The sequence below is a fragment of the Vulpes vulpes genome, chromosome 7 (assembly GCF_048418805.1).
Source record: "Vulpes vulpes isolate BD-2025 chromosome 7, VulVul3, whole genome shotgun sequence".
Lineage (NCBI taxonomy): Eukaryota > Metazoa > Chordata > Mammalia > Carnivora > Canidae > Vulpes > Vulpes vulpes.
The window spans coordinates 38,483,925-38,509,257 of record NC_132786.1 but is presented as its reverse complement, the minus strand read 5'-3'; the positions used below and the strand labels follow the sequence as shown (position 1 = coordinate 38,509,257).

At 38.9% G+C, this 25,333-nt stretch overlaps 1 protein-coding gene across 1 annotated transcript; it reads left to right on the top strand.

Annotated features, from left to right (window-relative positions):
* Nucleotides 1-514: 514 nt before the first annotated feature.
* On the top strand, nt 515-25,127 carry DCTN6 (dynactin subunit 6). Its single transcript, XM_025993540.2, has 7 exons — nt 515-1,175; nt 8,907-8,971; nt 16,817-16,922; nt 18,283-18,371; nt 19,426-19,473; nt 21,363-21,505; nt 23,811-25,127. The coding sequence occupies exons 1-7, from the start codon at nt 1,153-1,155 to the stop codon at nt 23,907-23,909; spliced, it is 573 nt and encodes a 190-aa protein (XP_025849325.1). The 5' UTR covers nt 515-1,152; the 3' UTR covers nt 23,910-25,127.
* The last annotated feature ends 206 nt before the right edge of the window (nt 25,128-25,333 follow it).

Below are 25,333 nucleotides of genomic sequence, written 5' to 3'. Positions count from 1 at the left end.
AGAGGTCAAGGGTGGAGGGAGCAGACTACCGGGAGGGACGGCTTATTACACATGAACTTACTACATTAGAGAGGTGGCAGGGGCGCCTGGGTGCCTCAGCCGTTAGGCTTCTGCCTTCAGCTCATAATCCTAGGGTCCTGGGATCCAGCCCCCCTCCGGGAGCCTACTTCTCCCTCTGTCTGCTGCTCCTCCTGCTTGTGCATGCTCTCCCTGATAAATAATAAATAGATAATAGAATCTTCCCCCTTTAAAAAATTTTTTATTTAAATTCAACTTGCCAGCATATAGCATAACATCCAATTTAAAAAAATCTTAAAAAAAAAAAAAAAAGAGAGAGAAGTGGCAGATCCATGCGGTGAATTACATACAGGGGGGTGAGGAAAGCCTCGGATGCCTACTGAGTTTCCAGCTTGAGCAGCTACGCGAACGGCGGATCCCTTTACCCAGGCGGAGATCAAGCACCAATTGAGGGCGTAAATCACAAGCTCAGCTCGATCCCTTTTAGGTTTGATACAACTTTGAGGCATCCAAGTGGAGAGGCCAAGCAGGCAATGGAGTAACCAGGTATGAAACTCGGCAAGGAGGGCAGAACTAGAGATATTACTAACCCGAGAAAGCCGGCAGGGAGGAAGGTACTTCACTTACGGGAATGCTGAGCTCACCCAGGCAGAGGTGAGCTCACGCCCCGCCGAAAAGGGTGCAAGAGCCTGGATCCTAAGAGCAGAGATCGGAAAACAGACAGAAAAAGGACGGTGGGGTATAATGGGGTCGTCATGATGTGTGCGGGACTGGGCTGTGCCTGTTTCAATCCCTGTCTAGGGCAGCCCGGGTGGTTAGCGCCACCTTCAGCCCGGGGGTGATCCTGGGGACCCGGGATCGAGTCCCACGTCGGGCTCCCTGCATGGAGCCTGCTTCTCCCTCTGCCTGTGTCTGTGCTGCTCGCTCTCTCTCATAAACAAACTTAAAAAATAAAAAATCCCAGGACGGGGACGCGGGGAGGCCGGCACCGGCGGTTTCTCCTCCCCGCAGCAGGGCCCGCCCAGCAGGCCCCGCCCCCCGGCCCCGCCAGGCGCTCCAATCGCTTGTAGAGCTCATCGCTGGAGCCAGGCGGTTGTGTCGATCTCCGCTCCAACTGGAGACGGGGTCCAAACCATGGCGGAGAAGGCTCAAAAGAGGTGAGTCCGCTGTTTGAGAAAAGCCTATTCCCTGCTCCCTAGGAGTCGAAAATCTGCTCCTGGTCGCCCGTGGTAGGCACTTTCTCATCCGGGGTGCTCGGCCTGGATGGTTCCTTACAGCCCAGACCTGGCGGCCACTGAGGAAGGAGACGACGAGGTGGCCGTCAGGGAGGATGGGGAGCGGATGCGGCACTGGGGCCGGGACGGCTTTTGTCCTTGGATCGGGCCGCAACGCGCCTGCGCGGAAAGGGTCTCCAGGGTCTCCGGGGGCGCTGCGCCGGGAGTGTGTGGCCGCCCACTGCCCCGGGACACCGAGGCCCCCGCGCCCCCACCCCGTGACACTGCGGCTGTCCGGCTGTGCCGCCGGCCTCCCGTCCGCCCGCTCGCCCTGGGTTAGCGCCTTGGTAGCCCCTGAGGATCGGTGGCGCCCCGCCCCCGCAGCCGTCTACGCCGCCGGGGACCGGTGGTGGCAAGGACCCGGGTTGGAGAGAAATGCCGACGCTCGCGCTTTCGGAAGGCGGCCGCGTTGAGCACCCTCTGCGGGCTCTTCTTTGAACTTGGAAAACCGCCCAAGCTCTTGGTTCTATCGTAAGGAATTGAAATTGAGGGCTTTCTTCTACGGAGGCAGGCAACCGTAATCTTTTTTCACAGGCGAGAGAGGACCAGATCTCTATGAAAATCGTGTGCAGGTTGAGCCCCTGCCTTCGGCCCGGGGCGGGATCCTGGGGTCCCGGGGTCGAGTCCCCCATCCGGCTCCCTGCAGGGAGCCTGCTTCTCCCTCTGCCTGCGTCTCGGCCTCTTTCTGTGTCTCTCATGAATAAATAAAATATTTTTTAAAAAGAAGTCGTGTTTAGTGTATAGTAATGGAGAGGATATTGTTGGCTTGTTCGTCCCAGGCCTTTTCCTCCCACTGCCTGAGCCCCCAGCTTCACCACCCTGGGGTGCAGTGGAGTCCGCACGGGGATGTTTGGACCTTGTTTTGGTTGGTCTCGTGGTGAATTATTTTCTGCATCAAGGAGAAGTGTGTTGATGAGGACACAAACTCTGCCTGAGGTCATCTCCCTGAGGCATGACACTGGACAGGGGGACATCTGGGATTGCTCCCCTCGCCTGTCCAGGACAAGTTAAATGTTCCATAATGCTCTTTTCATAAATAATCACGGAGGGGGGGACGCCTGGGTGGCTCAGCTGTTGAGCGTCTGCCTTTGGCTCAGGGCGTGACCCCGGGGTCCCGGGGTCGAGTCCTGCACCAGGCTCTCCGTGGGAGCCTGCTTCTCCTCCCTGCCTCTGCCTCTCTGTGTGTGTCTCTCATGAATAAATAAAATCTTTTTAAAAAATCATAGAAGGAGACTATGGATATGGAAACCTGGAAATAAGGTCTAAGACAAGAGGAATTTTATAAAGCCTAATTTCTCTGACCAGGGCCTAATAAAATTGCATTGTTTTGACACACAAACTCACTCTAAATGAAAAGCATCAGAGGAATAGCATTTACAGATGGCGATGTATTCAAGGACAGCCTTATTCAGCCCTCACAGGAAAACTACCCAACACCTCAGGATGTTTCCAGGAAACTTTCAGCTAGCAGAAAAAGACTTGTTTGGTGTTAGGATAATGATGCCCCAGGGATGAACTGCTTCAGGAAATTTCTAGTCTCTGGGCTTCAGTTGCCTCATCTGTAAGATGAGACGGTTGGACTATGTTCTTTTCTCAAGTTTTTCATGTAGTTGGTAGAATGATTACATATTTTTTTTTCTGTGACTTCAGAGTGGAACACATAACTCAAGTTTTTCATGTAGTTGGTAGAATGATTACATATTTTTTTTTCTGTGACTTCAGAGTGGAACACATAACTCAGATTCATCATTTCTAGAATTTCATTAATTTGTCAACCTTGTAGAAAGTCAGTGTATGTCAAAATGATGGAAACAGGTGTAGCTGTGTCTAATGTCATAAATATTTCTTCAAGAAAGACTCAGAGTACTAGTTTTTGTTTGATATATGTATATATACTTTTTAAAAAATATTTTATTTACTTATTTGAGAGAGAAAATGAGCAGGGGGAGGGGCAAGGAGAAGCAGACTCCCTGCTGAGCTGGGAGCCCAGCTGCTTAACTGGCTGAGCCACCCAGCCACCTGATAAAAAGCCATCTTTTTACTTAGAACTTTAAAAATACTTCGTAAGAAGGTTTGTTCACTGAAATTTGTAGAAGAAAAAATTGTGTATGTCTCCTTTTTTCAGTTTTCCCTATTAGTAGGTACAATAGTGTGATTTTCTTTTTTTTTAATGATTTTATGATTTTATTTATTTATTCACGAGAGACACAGAGGCAGAGGGAGAAGCAGACTCCCTGTGGGGAACCTGACTCAGGACTCTTCCCAGGACCCTGGGATCAGGGATCATGACCTGAGCCAAAGGCAGACACCCAACCACTGAGACACTCAGGTGCCCCAAATTGGTGTGATTTAAGAATAATAAATTTGGTGTTACTTTGCACTTGTATAAGGGAGTATTTAGGGGGATTCTAGAATGTGAATGATGGAGAGACATATTAAAGAGTTTGTACCCTGACTCTCAGAGCTATATTTCTGGCTGGATAGACAGCTCTAGTTTGAACATAGTTTTCGCTTAGAATTCTATAGGGACTGTTTTCTGATCTTCTAACCTCCGGTATTGGCATTCAGGACGCTGATGCTGTTCTGATGATTTTAACTCCTCTGTGAGATTTTTTTTATTTCTTGTTTTTGTTCTTTTGTTCTAAAAGCTGTAAGGATCTTTTCCATAGCATTCAGAAATTTCAAGATGATGTTATTTGGCATGGGTCCTTTGCATTCACATCCTTTTAGAGTTGAGATTAATATCCTTTATTTGTGGGAAATTTTCTTGTATTATTCTTTAACAGTTTTTTCTGCAAATTCTTTTCTCCTTTTGAGATTTTTTTTAAAAATGTATTTTTTTGAGCGAAAAAGCAAGAGCAGGGGAAGGAGCAGAGGGAGAGAGAGAGTAGAAGATTCCTTGATGAGCAAGGAGTCCAGTGCAACACAATGTGGGGCCCTATCCTAGGACCCACGAGAGCATCACCTGAGCTAAAACCAAGAGTTGGATGCTCAACTGACTGTGCCACCCAGGCACCCCTTAAAATTTCTTTTATTTGGATTTTATGCCTCATATATTGCTTCTCTAATTTTCTCATTTTTTTCTGTACACTTTTTTTCTTTTTTTTTCACTTTGTTCTATTTTCTGAAAGAGCTCTTTTTTTTTTTAACCTCACTCCTACGATTTCAAATTTTGGTCATGTTTTTAATCTCTAGAAGCTCTTTCTTAGACTTCCTTTTTCATAGACTTCTATCTGGTTTTATGCAGCAGTATCTCTTATTTCTCTGAATTATAAGGTGGGTTTTTTTTTTCTTTTTTAAGTTTTCTTTTACTATCTGAATTGTCTGTGTTTCCTCAAACTATTTCTTTCCTCTTCTTGCTTTTTTCCTTTTTCACTTGGAGGCTTTCCTGGTATATCTGATAATCTTTGGCTGTTTGTCTATTATAAGAATGAGAACTAAGCAACTGGAAGCTCCAGGTATGTGCATTAGGCTTACTTCTGATATGCTTTAGGGTGAAGTCAGGCAGGAAGTTGAACTTTTCATTGAAGAAATGTTATCTGATAGTTTCTCTGGAAAAGAATCCCCATCTATTCCCCTTGTTGCCTAAAATTCTGTATGAGGGTCAGAAAGGCAAACAGGGGAAGGGAAGCTGGTGGGCTTACTCTTGCTCTGCCTTTCATCATTACCTACCTCTGGGCCTGATTTCTTGAGTGCAGTGCCTCAGAGAGGAGCAAACTTATTCTATAAAAAGATAGTTTTATCTTTTTTTTTATAGTTAAGGAATTATATAGTATTCCAGTAAATTGATGATTACATTTTATTTTATTAGCCTTCCCCTTTTATGGTTTCATTATTCTAAAAACATTGCCAGTTTGTGCATATATTTTCTTCCTATTGAATTCTTGATGCTGGAACCCCAGAAATAGATTTCTAGGTCAAACCTTGTGATTGTGTTGATGATTCCTGGTTCATATTGGTACAGTATTCTCCAATAAATGCCCTGATACCATCAACAAAAGTGTCCCAGGTGTCTCACTTAAATTATAGGTACATCATCATTTGATAGCCAGCATAAATAGAAAACCAAAAACACTTCATTACCCTGAACAAACTAATGTAAAAAATGGATCTAAATATGGTTATATTGAATATCCCAAGTATTCATATTTATTTCATAACATAATCTTTTATTTCTTACTTACATTGACATGTGTCCTGTTTCTGCTAGTAGAGTATCAAGCATCCTGGATATAAAATGACACAGAATAGTTGTAGACAGTAGTCTAGAAATACTATAACTAATCCCATTGTGAATATGGCATGGTAGAGTTATATTTATGATAGATATTTATTTAAAGACTGGAAGTAATGAGAAGTGATACTAGTGAATAATGATTTTATCCTTTATTAAAAAGGATTGTTGCTGAAGCCATGGGAACAATGTTTTAAATTTAGAACAAAAAAACTAGTCTTGGGGGACCTGGGTGTTGCAGTGGGTTAAGCATCCAGCTCTTGATTTTGGCTCAGGTTGTGCTCCCAGGGTTGTGAGATCAAGCCCTGCATCAGGGTCAAGGACTCAAATGCAGAATCTGCTTTTGAGATTCTCTCTCTCCCTCCACTCCTCCCACTCGTGCCCCCACCCCCAAATAATTAAATAAATCTTTTTTAAAAAACTGGTCTTAATGGGGAACTAAGAAGTCTAAAATTCACTGAATGATACTTAAGAGTTGCAAGAGAGTATTTTTAGGTAAAATAAATAAAGTAGGAGAGGGCATATAGGGAGTCTGATTTGAGGTAGATTTTTTTTTTAAAGAGATAGGAATAAAATTTCACCTTGATTATGGAAATGCATCCAGGACCTCCTTGGCCCTTGGTGTTAAGAAAATGTTATCACGCTCTTTTTTGTCTTGTTTATTTATTTATATATTGTTTTTTTTTTAATTTTTTAATTTATTTATGATAGTCATAGAGAGAGAGAGAGAGGCAGAGACACAGGCAGAGGGAGAGCAGGCTCCATGCACCGGGAGCCCGATGTGGGATTTGATCCCGGGTCTCCAGGATCGCGCCCTGGGCCAAAGGCAGGCGCCAAACCGCTGCGCCACTCAGGGATCCCCTATATATTGAATAGGCAGTGCATTTGTGAGATTCAGAATGCAAACAGTTAAAAAATGGGCAAGTAATGAAAAAAGATTTCTCCCTACCATTATGTCCCTGCTATACAGCTCCTCTCTATGAATATTGAATAATGAATATTACTAGTACCTTATGTATTCCTCCAGGGAGAGTTTGGAAATAGTCAAGCAAATACAAATATCTAGTGCTTAAATACTTTGTAAGAATGGCAAGCATGTCCTATTTACCAAAATAGCATGTCCAATTTACCTATTTACTAAAGTTCATGTTACATATAATGAAAATTTGCATTCATTTAGGAAGACAAATTTAAAAACATGAACCTGTCTACAATAAAAATTTAGGGGGGAAAAGAAACCTAGCAATAACAATTTTTTTTTATCAAAGAAATGTTCAAAAAAGACATGAAAAACAAATAGAACGTACTATTAACATTTTTATACTATTTACTATAAGTTAAAAATTAGTATTTTCATACATGAATATTTGTAGAACTTAAAAAATAATATTAGTACGAGTGAACCATTACACTGTATATTTCTGGTTCTTACTGGTTGAAAAACATATGCTAAAATAAGGCAAGTTTTTAGAAAATTTATAAACCAAAGCGTTAACATTTTGGTCAAGAAAGTTTCAACTGTTTTACATACCAGATTTTAATAATTTATTTAAAATGCATTTATGGCTTAGATAGTTTGATAAGTTTTGTTGATCTTATGGAGCTAGAACAGGTTAAGTATGTTAAACATCATACTGGGAGTCTTAGCCAGGGCAGTAAGGCAAGAAATAGAAATAATATGCATACAGATTGGAAAAGAAGAAATAAAACTGCCCCTATTCACAGATAACAAAATTGTTTATGTTAGAAATCCCAGAGAATCTTCTTGAACTGAACTAAAACAAGGCTTTAGGAAACAAGGTCAGTATACAAAAATTATTGTATAATATCTTTCTTTCATTTTTTTTTTTCCTAAGTAGGCTCTAAGCATGGAGCCCAGTGTGGGACTTGAACTCACAGCCCTGAGATCAAGACCTGAGCTGAAATCAAGAGTTCCATGCTTAACTAACTGAGCCACTCAGGTGCCCCCAGACTTACTGTATTTCTGTATATTTGTGGTGAATAACTAGAAATCAAAATTTTGAAAAATCCAAATAGTATTAAAAGTCAAAATATCTAAAATTATATTGCTGTTATTTTATAGAGCTGGGTGCATATTTAACACCATGAATAGTATCATTAGTACTAAGAAAAATACTTAATGAGAAGAACTTACCAAATGATTATCAATTTAATGGGGAATTTGTTTGGCACAGTTCTTCATGTCAGCTCATGGCTCAGCTGAAGCAGCATTTAGCTAGATTCAGCTATGTCAAACAGGATGTCACAGAATGTCAAAAAGCATCAATACATTATTTGGAAGTAAGTATTTGGGGACAGTTTGCACTCCAATTTATATCCCTTAATAAGCAGTTTTATAATACATAGAGAATAAGTAGCAATCTTTATAAATTATGAATTTCTATGTTGATTTCTGTATTAATATAACCTTGCTGATTGTTAAATATTTTGAATGTACATTCTTTTTCTTCCTTTTTACAAAAATAATGGTGTATTATAAAACTATTTTCTGGCTTTGACTTTTTTTGACTTAATATAGCTTGGAAATCATTCCAAATCTTTACATAAAAGGTTGTTCTTTCTTTTTTATGAATGTGTATTACTTTACATGAAGGATTATTCTTTCTTTTTTATGACTGTGTATTAGACTGTGGTGTGCCATAGTTTATTAACCAGTCCCTTACTGATGGATTGTTAGATTGTATTGAGCTTTTTCCTATTTGGAAACAATACTGGTGTTAAAAGAATCCAAATCCTCTTTTCTCAAGCATTTTATTTTTATTTTATTATTTTTGAAAAGATTTATTTATTTATTTATTTTAGAAAGAGTATACACGGGAGAGGGCAAGGGCAGAGGGAGAGACAGAATTTCAAGCCAACTCCCTGCTGAGCACAGAGGCTGACTAAGGGCTTAATCCCATGACCCTGAGATCATGACCTGAGCATATATTAAGAGTCGGTCACTTAAACTAAGCTACCTAGGCACTCCTTCAAGCATTTTAAAAATGTATCATTATTGATTTTAGCCTGATGGATAGTATGCCTCCTGAGAATTTTATAGTATATTAAATACCCTATTCTCTTAGGTGTTTTTTTGTTTTTGTTTTTGTTTTTTAACTTGTGAGAAACAGGCAAAGATATAGGCAGAGGGAGAAGCAGGCTCCCCATGGGGAGCCCTATGTGTGACTCCATCCCAGGACCCCAGGACCATGCCCTGAGCTAAAGGCAGACACTCAACCACTGAGCCACCTAGGTGTCCCTCTCTTAGTTTTTTTTTAATCCATTTTTAAACCTTTTTTCTTATTGTAGTGTCAAGATAGCTTCTATAACAATGTTTTAAAGACTTAACCTGTGGTAAAGTTACCTTTTTCTGTCTACAGTGTGAAGATTGCTCCTGGAGCAGTTGTGTGTGTAGAAAGTGAAATTCGAGGTGATGTAACCATAGGTAAGAAAATAGTTTATTAGTGTTGTTTCTCAAAAATTGATGTAATTTAATTTATTGTGATGCTTTACAATTGTTAGGTATTATATATTTGTTTCACTAATGTCCTAATTTTATTGACAAAATAATATATTTCTCCTGTAAGTGTTTAATATTTCTAAAAGAATTAAGTGTGATGGATACATTTCTAAGATTTTATTTTTAAGCAATCTACTACACCCAATGTGGGGCTCAAACTCAAAACCCTGAGATCAAGAGTCCCATGCTCCACCATCTGAGCCAGCCAGGCACCCTGATGCACTCTATATTTAAACTCCTATCTGAAAAAAATAAAAATAAAAAATAAACTCCTATCTGATAAGCTAATGAGACAATAAAGCCATTAATTTACTTGAGAAACATCAATTGTGTACCTACTATGTGACAGGCACTGTGCTAACACTAGGAGCATAGCAGTGGACACAGCAGACAAAGGTACTGCCTTCATGGAGCTCATATACTACTTGGTACTTATTAGGAGTGTGGACCATGGAGTCTGACAGACCTGGATTAGCATCCTTGCTCTTTACTTGCTGATTTACCTCAGCTGTACTACTTAACCTCACCAACTTTCATTTTCCCCATCTGTGTGTAATTGTATGTATTAGAATTAGGTGCAGCTGCATATGGTATTGGCTTAAACATGCAAAAGTTTATTTTCTTATATAAATAAGGATAGAGGTAGGCAATTCAGGGCTGGTCAGTTGATTGTCCAGAAGCTCCAGCCTTGTAGGCCAGGATGCGATAGCTAAAGTGCCAAGAGTGATCTTGGGTAAGAAAGGGGAAGAGTGGAGACAAAAGGGTGTACCTCCCTGTTGAGTCAGCTTCCTTTAAATAGTCTTCCTGAAAGCTCCACACAATCTCTCTTCGTATGTCTGACGCCTTGGACTTAGTGTCAGGGGCACATCTAGCTTCAGGGAAGGCTGGGAGGTCATAGTCTGAACTGGGTGCATTGCTGCCCCCAGCCAGTAGGGTTCTGAAGGGGTTTTTGAAGGTTTCAATGAGAGAATATTTACGAAAGTCATTGACCAAATCCTAACACCAGCTAATTGGCACTGTTAAATCTTAACAGAGTGTAGCCTAGTTAGAGGTGAGATCCAACATTGAAATCAAATGAACCATTGAACCTGTGGCACCTTGCTTATATGGACATGATTCAGTTTTCCCAAACTTACATTTTAGCCACTTGTTCTTTCTTTTATGTATGTTTTCATTGCATATTGTGCCCTTGTAGCTTTACTAATGTGAGTCTATCCTTACTAGCAGCTGCATGTTACCAGAGTAAAGCTTTTGGTGAATTAAGTACACTTTCAGAGAGAAAATATGCCCTGTTCCATTATACTAACAGTATCTTTAATAGGAAAAAAAATCGTGAATTTTATTAAGTCCAAGCCTTTAGCCAGTTAGGCATCATGTCTTAGAAAACAAGTGAAAATTGTACCTGTCTTATGGAACATTATTACGAATTTGCCAGGTTGGATTTATACTTAATTTTAGACAGAATTTCAAAGTTTAGAAGATGACTCAATTTCTGTTCAGTCTGTGCTCTCTATTAGTTCCTAAACCACTTGCAAACTTTTTATGAGAAGAAATCATGATGGCCACATGTTTATCAGAGTGCTGTTCTACATTATTCTTAATCTGATATTTTTATGGTTTCATCATGATTAAAGGAATAACCCTCTCATTAACTCAAAGGTATTCTATAACTAGAAGGAAAGTAAGACTAAAATAGTATAGCTAATTACACAGATTTTCCCTTTCATTTGTACTTCTTCCCTGTTTTAAACTATATTCTACCTACTATATAATAGATACATAGAGAGTATAGATATCTCTGCTGGCATAAATGTACACAAAGGTGTATATACATGTTTGTGTGTATGTGTATTTCAGATTTGGAAAAAAAAACTCCTGTTATTTATAGAAGCTTTTATAGAATAGCAGTAAAGTCTTTATCATGAAAAAGAAAGGTGGGCCGCTGGCATAGGATTGGGGCATGAGGGTATCAGGAGTCAGCACTCACTTTATTGTTTTCCTGCTGCCTTCCACTACTTTGTGCTCCTCTCCTTTCTTTATCCTGATTATCAACTGACCTTCCCTAAATGTTGAGCTTTTATAAGGAAACAGTGTTTAAATAGAACTTTCCATATAGGTTTTTCCCCTCGCCGATGGTACACAATTCTATGGTTAAAATGTAAAATGACAGTTCAACATAGATTTTTTTCAATGAAAGATTATAGCATAAGAAGTCATAATTTTTTAACTGGGTCACGTAGCAGTAAACTTAACTGTAGTTGAATTGATTGATTTTTCAGGATATTATGCATAACTTTCCATCCCCTTGTTGGTTATACTCTTAACAAATTATTCCATTCTGAAATATTCAGAAGGAAAGTAATTTTTTCCTTCTCTATGTTTCAGTGGTGTAATAGAACTTTAAACCTGATCTTGTATTCCCCTTGAAAATCAGGTATTTGGTTTATCAAAGAAAAGAGTCTGAAGCTTTGAAGTATTGTCCTTAAGCAGAAACCCTATGACTTGAGGCTCTGCTGGAGCCTGACCCCTTTCATTAGAGGCTGCTAGGAAACCGACCTTGGGAAAAATAACAGCTCTCTTGTTAATTACAGTGTGGATAAACAAGGTTTCATAGTATCAAGCCTGCTTTTAATTAGGCTGCCTTGCTTCTTGGGCCATGCATTATTTCCTTAAATTTTGCTTTGAAACTTTTCAGAAAGTTATTCTGTAGTCCTATTATGGGGTGATAGTCAGCCTCCTGGTCTTAGGACAGGGCTTCGTTGGGCCATTGTAGTAGGAAGGCCAAACCCCACACAGTGGTAAAACTTTGAAATGGATGCTCTTCGTCCCACTTATTCTGTCTTTCTGTCCATCAGAGCTTTTAATTTAAAAAAATTTTTTTTAAAGATTTTGTTTATTCTTGAGAGACAGAGGCAGAGACACAGGCAGAGGGAGAAGCAGGCTCCATGCAGGTAGCCTGATGTGGGACTCGATCCTGGGTCTCCAGGATCAGGCCCTGGGCTGAAGGCATGCGCTAAACCGCTGAGCCACCCTGGCTGCCCCATCAGTTTTTAATGCAGATCAAAAGCTTCCGTTTACCATGGAAATCTTTTTAAATAAGGTAGAACAGTGGCTTTGACTTGAAATTCATCACATGTAAAGCAGTTCTTACAGGTACTTCAGTTTACAGGTCAAAAGAATTGTTTTAATTTTCAAGAGAAAAAGCTTGTGTCTTTTTGAACTATTTATTGACATATGAAAATGTGCACAAAGATTGCTTTCTGTGGCAAAGATAGACAGGAAAAATGTCCTTTACCAAATGAGGGGAAGGGAAATTTGATGCAAGGAATGCCTTTTTGGCTGTGTTACATCAAGCCCAGCCAACCATTTAAAAAAATAATCCATCAGCCGGTAAGGCAACTCCACTCTAGACACATTTATCCAAACAAGGAGATAAGCCAAATAGGGTTTCAGCACATTTGGTAAGAAAATATACAAACTACCCTGCCAGCGATAGCTCCAAGGAAATTCACAACAACCTTTAAAAAAAAAAATCTTTCCATGGTGACAGATTTTTATTTTTAAAGCATTTTAACCTCAACACCCTTAAACTTGGTTTGAAATCAGACCCATTCTAGGTAAAAGTGCTTCTTGCATGTAGAAGAGTGTGGAGCAATCTGTGCCCACACTTTAGTTTGCTGCTGCTGCTGCTGCTGCCCAGGACTTGGAATAGCACTTGAATTCCTGGGCTCTCTGGTGCCAGCCTCCGGCACAAAACCATGCAGAGGTGAAGCCCACTGTGCGGACCACACACCTGCATCAGCACATACCCTTAACAAGCTCTCCAAACCAAAATCTTAGCGGTCACATGCTGAAATACATGTATATTGACTCCTCTCGTCTCTGCCCCAAGACCTACAAGAGGTTTATGGGACTGTTAAGTCATCATCCATGATTTTTGTCGTTCCTTCACAATTCAAAGTTGATACTCACCTTTTAACTTACTTCAGCCCCGAAACACTGGGACTTGTAGTTTGGCAGTGCTGCCACCAGGTGGCGGTGGTGTCGTAAGAACAGGTCTCCTGTAAGCTGGTGCTCTTGCTTTGTAACTCTGGGCCGTCAGATTTATAACCAGTTTTCCAGTCATTCTCTAGCTAACTTAATAATGATAAAAATGATAACAGTACTAAAGTACAGTGCCTGGTTAAAATAGCTCAGACATTATGTTTAAAAATTGTATAAGACGTGGGGTTTGGGTTAATTTTTTTAAATTTGTGTTTGTATAATTCACATTTATTATATCATTTCTGAAAGGGAAAAACGAAAATATCAATTATTTTTAAAGGAACTTCATAGAAACTTTATTTACTTAAAGATTTTATTTATTAATTAATAAGAGACAGAGAGAGAGCGAGAGAGAGCGCACGGCAGAGACACAGGCAGAGGGAGCAGCAGGTTCCATTCAGGGAGCCTGACATGGGACTTGATATCCCAGGTCTCCAGGATCAGGCCCTGGGACGAAGGCGGAGCTATTCCGCTGACCAGCCGGACTGCCCTATTTATTTATTCATGAAAGACACAGGCAGAGTCACACACAGGCAGAGGGAGCCTAATGCCGGACTTGATCTGGGGACTCCAGGATCACGCCCTGAGCAGAAAGAAGGCAGATGTTCAACCGCTGAGCCACCCGGGCATCCCTTCAGAGGAACTTTTTTTTTTTTCCTTCAGATGAACTTTTAAAGAAAGACAGGTTTTAGTGATGACCTTGTCAATACTAGTCCATTCTCAGGTAGCTTCTTGCAAGTCTGCTTGTCAAAAGCTACAGTTTGAGGACCAGCAGAATATCTAGTGCCTCTAGCTTCTTATCTAGCAGTGGCAAAGGATCTGCTTTCTATCACAGCATACTAAATCTCTTCCTCGTCTAAGATTTTAATACGAGTATGGAAAATACTTTTATTAATTTCTTTTTTTTTTAAGATTTAATTTATTTATTCATGAGAGAGGCAGAGATACAGGCAGAGGGAGAAGCAGGCTGCATGCAGGGACTCTGGGATCATGCCCTGAGCCAAAGGCATCTCTATTAATTTATTTTACTATTTTACAGTCATATGTACATTCCCCCCTGCTGGTTGAAAGTAGTTACCACCCTAGAAACCTGAGTAGAGGAGTAAAGTATACTCTTTTTTCTGTTTCTCAGACCAGAAGGAGTTGTTTTGCTTATTATGATAGTTATACAAATAGCTTCTGATGTCAGATAGTGACAAACCTCCCATTTGTAACAACTATGGGCCAGACCCTGTGATCTCCCTTTCAGACATTATTTTGTATAATCCTTACTTCAACACAATGAAGTAGGTTGTTCTAAATCAAATCTTTTTTGTAGGTGAAAGAACAAGTATTTGAGAGATTAAGCATATAGCTTTTAAGTAAGTGGTAGAGGCCAGAGTCTGGACTTTCTAGATAAGGGGTGGGGTGCTGGCAGGGGCTTTAATTATAAAGAACCTAACATTGAATGATTTGTCTCTTTTATCATAGAACATTTTAAAGTAAAATGCAAATCTGGTATTGTGCAAACTGTGGGTTTAAATTGGTTCACACAGCTGGAAGACCTGTAAAAAAATTTCTCATTTCAAAGGAATCCAGTGTTTGTTTCAATATTATTTAGCACCTCTCCCCCAAACATGGTAACATCTAAATGCCCATCATTAAGGGCTTGGCTGAATAAATTATGGTGTGTTAATATGATATGAAGTCCTATTCAGCCATTGAAAAGAATAGCTAGCTAAATGTACTTATATGGAAAAATGACCATGACTTTTCAGGTGAATGAAAGTAAATTGCAAAATAGTAAATACTATTCCTTGAATTTTTTAAAAAAACTATGTGCTTATAGTTCATATTTTCCACCTTCAAATTATTTTATTTTTTAACTTTATGATGAAATGTATTTTATGTATAGTGACGTTTACAGGTCTTAAGTATACAGTAGAACTTAAGCCTGGAATAATATACCCCAAACTTTTTAAGAATAGTTACCTCTAGGGAATAGGATTAGCAAAAAGAAAGAATCTTCCGCTTTTTGCTTTGTTTGAATTTTTATAATGGGCACGTATTACTTTTATAAATGTATTTTTTAACAAAGAAAAAAAGGCACACCTATTCCCAATCATGGGCCACCTGAGAACCTTCCCAGAGATCCGGGAGATCCCATCTTCCATCCTGAATTGGAGAAGCTGCCAGAGAAATTTTACTTTTGCAGCTGAGGATTTGGGGAGCCACAGGTGACAGAAATAACAAAGCCACTCTCATGTTATTTCTTATCAGACTGTGCGGTCCTTTGACTGTGCATCCTGTCTTGGGCCCCACCCTCCTTATCAGTCCTCAGCTCTTCATTGTTAGGGGAAAAACAAAGCTGCACAGAGGTTCCTTAACAATTCTCTAGGCCCCAGAACACCTCCTTATTTGTTTTAATACATCTGTGTGTGAGTAGGTTAAATATTTCCAGTTTTCAAGATAACAAAATGAAGATATGCAAGCTCAAAAGGGCAAAAGTAACAGGTATTCCATTTTGCTTTCCTGTAATGTATATAGCCCTGCATCTTGCCTGTCAAAAGCAGATAATGACTATTTGATAAATTAATTTACACAGTCGAATATTGGGTTACATGGACAGTGTCATCTTCCTGACTGCCTCTCTACCTTCTGTCAACACTGCTCTCTTCCTTTCAGTCAGTTACCTCATGTCTGCTTGTTTATCAATAAAAATAGCCTTGGCCTTGGGGTGGTTGGGGCTGGGGCTTCAGGGAGTGGTGAAAGTGAGGGTATATTTTCACACAAGTGGTTTCATTATCACGCAAGCACTGGGCCCTCAGGAAATGAAGAACCAGGGGAGGGAATGTGTTAGCACTCCAGAATCCTATCCCTGTTAAAGCAGTCAGTGCCTCTCCTCTGCTGTGATCTCGAAGTGGATGTGCTGAGACTAAGACCCCTTCCTGCCCCCTTCAATTTGAGGAAGAACACGTTGCCTCAGCTAGCCTATTTCAGAGTCTTAGGACTCCAGTAATCACATTTGACTCCTTGCACTGCCTCCTTGTAACCTTTTCCAACCTTTACCTGGTTAAAATCATGTCTTCCACCAGACACAGCAGAAGCTCTGCCTCCTTCCAGGGGTGGGGCTTGCTGTAGGGATGGTGACAAAGTAACAAAGGTAAGGTTTCCATGTTTCCTGTCCCCCCCTTCCACCTGTGTTTCCTCTCAGCCACTTAATAAAAAGTCTAACTCTAGTGCACCAGCGTAAGACAGTGCTCCGTGGCCCACTAGCATGAGAAAGCACCAGAGTTGTAAGCAGAGAGCCTCACTTTTATAGGAAAAGCAAAACAAGGAAAGGAACTGATTTTTATTGCCAAAAATGTGGCAAAATACCCTGTCCACGAACATTATCTCATCTAATCCTTATAACGACTCAGGGAGACTGGTATCCTCACACCCCCATTTCACTGCCGAGATAGCAAAGGCTTCCAAATAGCTGGTAAGCCAGGGCTGTCGGCTCCAAGGCCTGTGCTGTCTCCGCTCACCTTGGCTTGAGATTTGGCACCAACTACTATTGATAATAGCTGAGGAGATAACGTTTGCAAAGTGCCTAGTGTGGTGCCTGGCACATACTTTAGGAAATGTTCCTCCCAATAGCCTCGGCACCCCCCCCCCCCCGGCCCCCTGTCACCTTCTCCCCTCCAATTAGAAGCATTAGAAGCATAGCCTCCCGGTAATTTCGTTTCATCATCTTTTTAACAGGACCTAGGACGGTAATACACCCTAAAGCACGAATTATTGCAGAAGCCGGGCCGATAGTGATCGGTGAGGGTAACCTCATAGAAGAACAGGCACTTATCATAAATGCGTGAGTAAGACCCTTACAGGTACTCTGAACAAAGTACCACAGATTTTTTTTTTTAATTAATTTCAGCTGTCTATAGGAATGTTTTACAGCAGACATCTGGCAAGTCCACTATTTTAAAACTAGAGAAACAGTAAGGATCTTTTCAACACAGGTAATTCGTAAATGAGGAAACCAGAGGCCAAATGGGTGGTGAAGAGACTTGTCCGAGGTGAGAGAACTCATTGGTGGCTGAGTCTCCCCCTCTTGGTCTGATAACCTCCCCCTTACATGTCACTACCTCTTCTGGGCCTGAAGCAAACATTTCCTGACTCCAGCGACCAAGTACTGTGCTGACCACCCTGAAGAGAGTCTCTTGATTGGATTTCTCAGTTCTGGCTGAAATGTTATTTCTTGTACCCAGACACATGGACTTAATTAACTCTGATGTACTTTTTCATATGCCTTGTGGGGGTAACACCCAGAATTCTGTTTGAAAATTTGGGGGTTCTAGAGGCAATTTTTAACTTTAAAGATTAAAAAAATAATAAAATGTTAAACATGTACATGATTTTAGTGAACGAGACTCTAATACCTGTGAAGTTTTCTTAAGCATTTGTAAAGCTTTCTAGATAAAATTTTGGCAGGAAATTCAAGCTTATACCTAATTTATAGCAACAATGTATGGAATTTGTAAGAAAGACCTTGGGAAAATATTTAACTGTGATAAAGAGATTGATTTGTCTTAATGCTTACTTAGAATTTGGGAGTTTCTTACTATATTAAGCAGTTTCTTTTTAAAGTTCATTTTGGCACCTTTAGTGTAAGTCAGTTGACAACAGCCATATTCTGTAGTAACTCAACTGTCAGAGATAAAGCTCCATTTAAAAAATGGCTTCCTCTTAGACCGCAAACATTTTATGTTCCAAGTATTTCAAACTACCTAACAGCATAAAATAATTATTTTATGTGAATATCTGTTTGCTTTTCACAATCTCAAATGATTATTAAGAATGGAAATTTTTCAAGCTGGGCATGATTTTGATTACAATTTAAGAAGCTAAAAATGATAGCCGGCAACATGTTCACCTTGTCCTGGAAAAGGCCCTCTGGACTTTGAGCTTTAAAAACAAGCAAAGGAAAGTTCGTCTTTGACTCTTTAGGTATCTGCCTATGGCTTCTTTACATTTCAGTAGTTCTTTTTCAACTCAAAATCAATTCTTCAGCATAAAGGATAAACAATTCACTTGGACTAAGAAATTACTTATGTAGTTACACATTTTAAGCTTGATGGAGGTAAACTGAAAGAATGAACCCAAATTCTAAAACAAGAGAAGTGTTTATTGCATTATTGACTTCAATGATTTGTCTCTTCTTTTTATAGTCACCCTGATAATATCACCCCTGATGCTGAGGATCCAGAACCAAAACCTATGATCATTGGCACCAATAATGTGTTTGAAGTTGGCTGTTGTATCCTTTACAATAACTTAAGTAACCTCTTCTTCACAGCTGTCTTTAGTATCCAAATCCATTCCATAGAAATTGTCATATTTTATCTATCAATATATCAAATAGATTATAAGTATGCATTCGTGCATGTACACACATACATATCTTTAGGTACCATCTTGCTCCTGTTGCTACAACTTATTGACAGATAGCAATGATTGAGTGGCAGTAGATATAGAAACAGGAATCCTGGCTTCTATCCTGATTAAAGAACCTTAGCTCTGTCCATTTGATTCCTGTATAGCTTAGGTTAACAGTGTGTTGTCTGAGTTGCCTGATGCAAAGAAATTGGTAGATGGGGATGGAAATATTCCATTGTTTGTTTGCCCCCCCCCCCCCAAAGTGCTACCAGTTCTTTTGCTTTAAAGAGATAGAAAAATCTTCTCATGGTGTCACTAGACATTATTTTATTATAGGAAAACTCAAAGGAAAAAAATCTAAATGTTTAACAATAACAAAATATTGAAATAAATTAAGCTGTAAGTTCACAGAATGGACTATTAGGGCCATAAAGCAGTCATTTTAAATTATGTTTTTGAAGATTTTAATGATATGGGATAATGCTTGCTTGTGGATTTAATTGAACCAAATAAAGTGAGCTGTAAAAATTTATACAGTTTGATTCCCAGTTATATAATGGGAATTATATGTATTATATAAAGATATATCACACTGTTAACAGTGTTATCTTTAAGTGATTTGGTGATAAGTAATTTTAATTTTTCTTAAAACAGTCTATGAGTAAAAATATGTTACTCATAGAATTGGGGTAAAAGATGCTCATTTCTTTAAAAAACCTAGAAGGCATTTATATATACTTAGAGATACTTGTATTTAAAGATTAAAACTTTACTTTCAGGCTACCCTGAGCAAAAAGTTCTGGCCAGACTGGGTTTGCATGGCCCTTTCCATGCCTTTGTCCTCTGCCCCAGTGCCTGGTAAGGATATAATGAATTAGTAGAGGGGAAAAAAAAGATGAACATATTTACAGTGTTTACTTAACTCTGGCTTACAGATTCTCAAGCCATGAAAATGGGAGATAATAATGTTATTGAATCAAAAGGTAAGCTATAGTTGGAATTGTATTGTGAAAAGTGATTACCATGGGGTGCCTGGGTGGCTTAGTTAGTTAAGCATCTGCCTTCAGCATGATCCAGAGTCCTGGGATCAAGCCCTGGATGGGGCTCCCTGCTCAGTGGGGAGTCTGCTTCTCCCTTTGCCTCCCCAACCCCCCACCCCGGCTCATGCTCTCTCTGTCTTGCTCTGTCTCGTTCTCTCTCAAATAAATAAATAAAATATTAAGAAAAAAGAATGTGATTACCTCCTTTCTCTTTATTGTGTCCTAGAAAATAACCTAAGGACAAACTATGGCAAAGTAGAAGGAAAGTATGGTTGAAAGTGGACTAAAATAGTTATGAGACTAATTCTTTGCTACAAGGAACTTAATAATGTGTTTAATACATTGAATTAAAAATTCAGCAGTGGATCTGACTGGGTAGCTTAGTTGGTTAAGTGTCCAACTCTTGATTTGGGTTCAGGTCATGATCTCAGGGTTGTGAAACTGAGCCCCATGTCCAGCGTGGAGCCTGCTTAAGATTCTCTCTTTCCCCTCCCTCCTTCCTTTCTTAAAAAACATTCCGCTGTGTACATTTAAATCAGAATTGAATTAAATCATAATGTTAAGGTGATAATTGATTAATATAATTGCAGAATTAAAGAAAATATTTTTTTTTGTAGCAGTTTGCTTTATTTATTTATTTTAAAGATTTTATTTATGTATTCATGAGAGACAGAGAGAGAGGCAGAGACATAGGCAGAGGGAGAAGCAGGTTCCTTGTAGGGAGCCCGATGCAGGACTTGATCCCAGAACCCCGGGATCATGCCCTGAGCCAAAGACAGATGCTCATCCGCTGAGCCACCCAGGTGTCCTGAAGTTGGTTTTCTTTAATATCAGGACTACTTTACCCCAGCCAGTCAGGAACAAATGGAAGCTACTTATCATAAATGGAGCTAGGCTGGAGGTCATATAAAGTCACCTCCACTATTAGAAAGCAGCTCCAAGAGTGTGTCTGTCCCACTGCAGTCCAGAAAGCCTGAACAATTAGACATCTTTAGAATAATGACTTATCTTTGATGGTCCTGATTGACATGAAAGACAATGGTTGGTTTGTTGGTTTTTTTAAAGATTTTGTGTATTGGACAGAGAGAAAGAGCACAAGTCAGGGGAGTGGGAGAGGGAGAAGCAGGCTCCCTGCTGAGCAGGGAGCCCAATATAAGACCGGATTCCAGGACCCTGGGATTATGACCTGAGCTGAAGGCAGATGCTTAACTGACTGAGTCCATGCACCCCTAAAATGTTTCTTGTTAATTTATTTAATGGTTTTTATTTTAATTTGGATTACCAATTATTACTGTTATTTTCTACTTATTATATACTTACTATGTGTCAAACCTGTACTTAGCACTTACCTCATTTATTCCTTAAACTAAGTAGATTGGTCTTTCCGTCTTACAGATAAACTCACTCAGAGAATTTACAGTGACTTGCCCAAGGTGACACAGCCAGTCAGCAAAGCTCTGGTTTTAATCCATCTAACACTAGTCTGGCATCTACCTCTATGCTTTACAAACTCTGAACTGAAATATTTCCTTTAATTTTTTTTTTAAAGATTTTACTTATTTATTCATGAGAGACACAGAGAGAGAGAGAGGCAGAGACACAGGCAGAGGGAGAAGCAAGCTCCATACAGGGAGCCGGACGTGGGACTCGATCCCGGTTCTCCAGGATCACACCCTGGGCTGAGGGCAGTGCTAAACTGCTGAGCCACCCAGGCTGTCCTCCTTTAATTTTTTTAAGACTAGTTTGCATTTTTATACTCAGATTATTTTAGAAAAAAAGTTAACATTCTAATCATTTGTCTTAACTTTCAGTTCTTTCTTTTTTTTCTGCAGCATATGTGGGCAGAAATGTAATACTGACAAGTGGTTGCATCATTGGGGCTTGCTGCAGCCTGAATACATTTGAGGTCATCCCTGAGAATACAGTGATATACGGTGCAGACTGCCTTCGTCGGGTACAGACTGAGCGACCACAGGTATTAGAACGTGTCTTTTTTTTAGAACCTGTCTTTAAAAAAAGTTCTTTCTGGGGCACCTAGGTGGCTCAGTCACTTAAGTGTCTGCCTTTGGCTCAGGTCATGATCCCAGGGTGCTGGGATCGAGCCCCACGTTGGGCTCCCTGCTCAGTGAGGAGCCTGCTTCTTCCTCTCCCTCTGCCACTCCCCTATGCTCTCTCTCTTGCTCTGCTCTCTCTCTTTCTCTCAAATAAATTTAAAAAAATTTTTTTAAAGAAACAAAGGTTTCAATACAGAGAACAAACTGGTGGTTGCTACAGAAGAGGTGGTGGGGGATGGGTGAAATAGATAAAGAGGATTAAGAGGTACAAGCTTCCAGTTATTAAAAATAAATAAATCAAAAAACAAATAAATAAGTAAATCAGAAATGAAGAGTACAGCACAGGGTATATAGTCAGTAATATTGTAATAGTGTTGTATGGTTGCTGATGGCAACTACGTTTATCACGGTGAGCACTGAGTAACTTATCAGATTGTTGAGTCAGTATGTTCTAATTGAAACCAATAAAACATTGTACATTAATTGTAGTTTAAAAAAAAGTTCTTTCTAGGGCTGTAGATATTCTCTAAAATATCACATTATTTTTCTATTGGGGCTGCAAGTCTGCTATTTAAAAAGTAAATGATTGGGCAGCCCGGGTGGCTCAGCTGTTGAGTGCTACTTTCAGCCTAGTGTGTGATCCTGGAGACCTGGGATTGAGTCCCACGACGGGCTATCTGCATGGAGCCTGTTTCTCCCTGTGTCTGTGTGTCTCTCTCTCTGTGTCTCTTGTGAATAAATAAATAAAATCTTTAAAAAAAAAAAAGTAAATGATTAAAGTAAAACGTTACAGAAACATTACTAACGCTAGAATTTATTTGTAATAAAATTATTCAGTCTTTCAGTTATTATCAAAAATGTATACAAAGGTGACAATGACAAGTTGATGGTAAGAAAAGAAAATCCAGAGATGTTATTCCTGGTCTTACGTGTTTTTACTGAAGCTGTGTCACCAAACTTTATAAAATGTTGATTCAGTCTTAAAATATCAATCCTCCAGGGTAAGGAATGACTGTACCAAATTTATATTGGACAGTCAACTTGGATTCATCTATTAGTTTACCAACATAGATGACTTGAAAATAAACACAGTTTGTGAATATGCAAATATGCTTGGATATTTTCCTGTCTTATGAGAAATTATCTTCTTCTAAGAACCAACAATAATGAAGATTATCTATTTAGAGTTTTATGAAGGATAGGGCAATTGGGGCTTTCTTTGGACAGAAGACATACTGATTAAGGTTTTGAGCCTCATTGCTTGGCACACAGTATAGTGTTTTAGTTACCCAGCTTCTCTCCCCTCTCCCAAAAGAAAATATTTTTCAAGCCATTGATCACTTTGCAGTTCATTCTTAGCCATATTTTATCAGAAATTAAAACTCCAGTTTTCTTTGGATTATTATTTCTCTGATGTTTTATCAGAAATTAAAACTCCAGTTTTCTTTGGATTATTATTTCTCTGATGTTTCTCTGCTTTTATTACAATTATAAATGAGTATTACTTCTATAGACTAAAAAGGCAATAAGGACAAATCCAGCTTTTCTTTTCTCTTTCTGCATAACAGCAAAAATGATTGAAGAGGGAGAAATGAAATGAATTGGGTTAAAGGAGATTAGAATTAAGTGAGTAAGAATATCTGAAGTTTAGTACATACTGTTTTCCACATTTTACTGATCACAGTGATCACATAGAGGTCCTTTTTAAATGAAGGATTCCCCAGGCTTATTGAATCATGATACATAGGGCCAAAACTCCTTGCTTGTCACAAGTACCCCTCCTGAGCTTCACGAGGGAAGTTTGGGCAGAGCTGATACATGAAGGGGGAAGAGCAGGTGAGGAATATAGCTATGTGCTGTGTAGGTCCTGTGGAAAGCAGTGTACTCCGTGTATTCTATGCTTAGAACTGTACTACATTCACTGTGCTGTGCTCCAGGTATTGTGATTAGAAACGTTTAACTTTTTGGAGGCCATGATAAAGTCTTCAGAAGCAGGGTTGAAAACTGATTCATGTCTATTTTTATATGTAAAATCTTTTGACTTTTTATTACCAAACTGAATATATATTCATTGTAAATTAAAAAAAATTTTTTAAAAACCTAAACACTTAAGTGAAAATAAGCCAGTGAAAATCACCTATACTTCCCTGGCCTGGTGGTAATTATTTCTGCCTTCTCTTAACTTTGCTTTCTGCTTATCAGTCCTTAATTATCTTATCGTTTTAGCCCCAGACACTACAGCTGGATTTCCTGATGAAAATCTTGCCAAACTACCACCACCTAAAGAAGACTATGAAAGGAAGCTCAACTCCAGTTAAGAACTAAGAACAATATATGACATCAAGATAACAGTTTGTCTTTGACTACTGTCTTAAGGGCCACAGTTGTTCATGTACTCTTAGCAATTCACAGAATAATATGTGTTGATTTTATTTTGTAAAATTGAGTCAGAGAGGAAGGTAATGGATTTTCTTTGTAACTGTCCTCTATAATTTATATAAAATGCATTATTTTCCTATATCCTTGCTCCTTTTCTGAGAATTTCCAGGTTTGATTTATTTTTCTTTTGTCATATAAAATGTTGTCATAAAAAATGAATTTTAGTTGTATAAAAGACTCCGTGATAAGAAAGGGCATATTGTTATGTATTTATATTCTAGCATATATTGTACTAAATAAAAGTGCTAATGACAGGACCTTTAATGAACATACTTTAATCAATTTTTCCACTTGTGTTAACTTTCCCAAAGTAGATTTTTTAATTTTTATTGCATACTAGCTAGGTTAAAGCTAATTTATTTACCTTTTCCTTTTGTGGCTTTGGAGCTATTTAAAATTTCAGGTGAAGTAGCAGCAGCTGTTGAATTAACTTGACTTCATTTTGTTTCCAAGAAAAAAATTTATTTTCATTTTAGTAAAACAATAATTAGGGAAAGATGTATTCAGTAGCATACAAAATCAGTAAGAATGATCGCTGATGAAAATGGCACGTAAATAACCATTGAGTGGTCCTGGGTTTCTGAGGACAATGAAACTAAAAGAGATTTTGATATATTTATAAATTTATGAAATTATTTTGGCACATTACTAATGATGTTATAATGTATCTAATTATATAATAGCAGCATATTGAGGATTTTATTGTAATTCTAAGTTTTAATAATTCAAGTGCATATACATTTGATAGAATATACTTTTCAACTAAATCAGCTATTGATTAATACTAAGACATTAAATTCTAAAATATTTTCTCTTGAAATTAAATATTTAATTATATAGTAAAAACAATTTTTGAAGTTATAAAACTGACAGGTACAAACTAGCCTTTGTTCCAAAGTTGAATGATTCAGTTTTGGTAAGTACACTCATGACTCAAGTTAGAAAACTGTACTGCTACATATAGTGGGTTGAAAAAGGGCTAGTATCACATAAATGCCCTATTTTGATAACCGCTATTTGTTTATTATTCTGCCCCTGGTGATCTCAACTTAGAATTTTGTTGATCATGGAAATTTTCTAAATAAAAGATCAGAAATTACAAAACTGCCTTGCAGAGGCTTTGCCAATTCCAAAATATTATCTCTGGACAAGCTCTGATATGCTGATTAATGTCCTGTGTTCCAAACTATACAAGTAATGTGTGAAGACAACAGTGAGGCACCTCCAAGGACATGGTAATAAGATACCTCCAGAGATTTTAAACTAATTAAGTCAGCATGTGGTGAGGTGAGCCCCAATGTTTCCTAGGT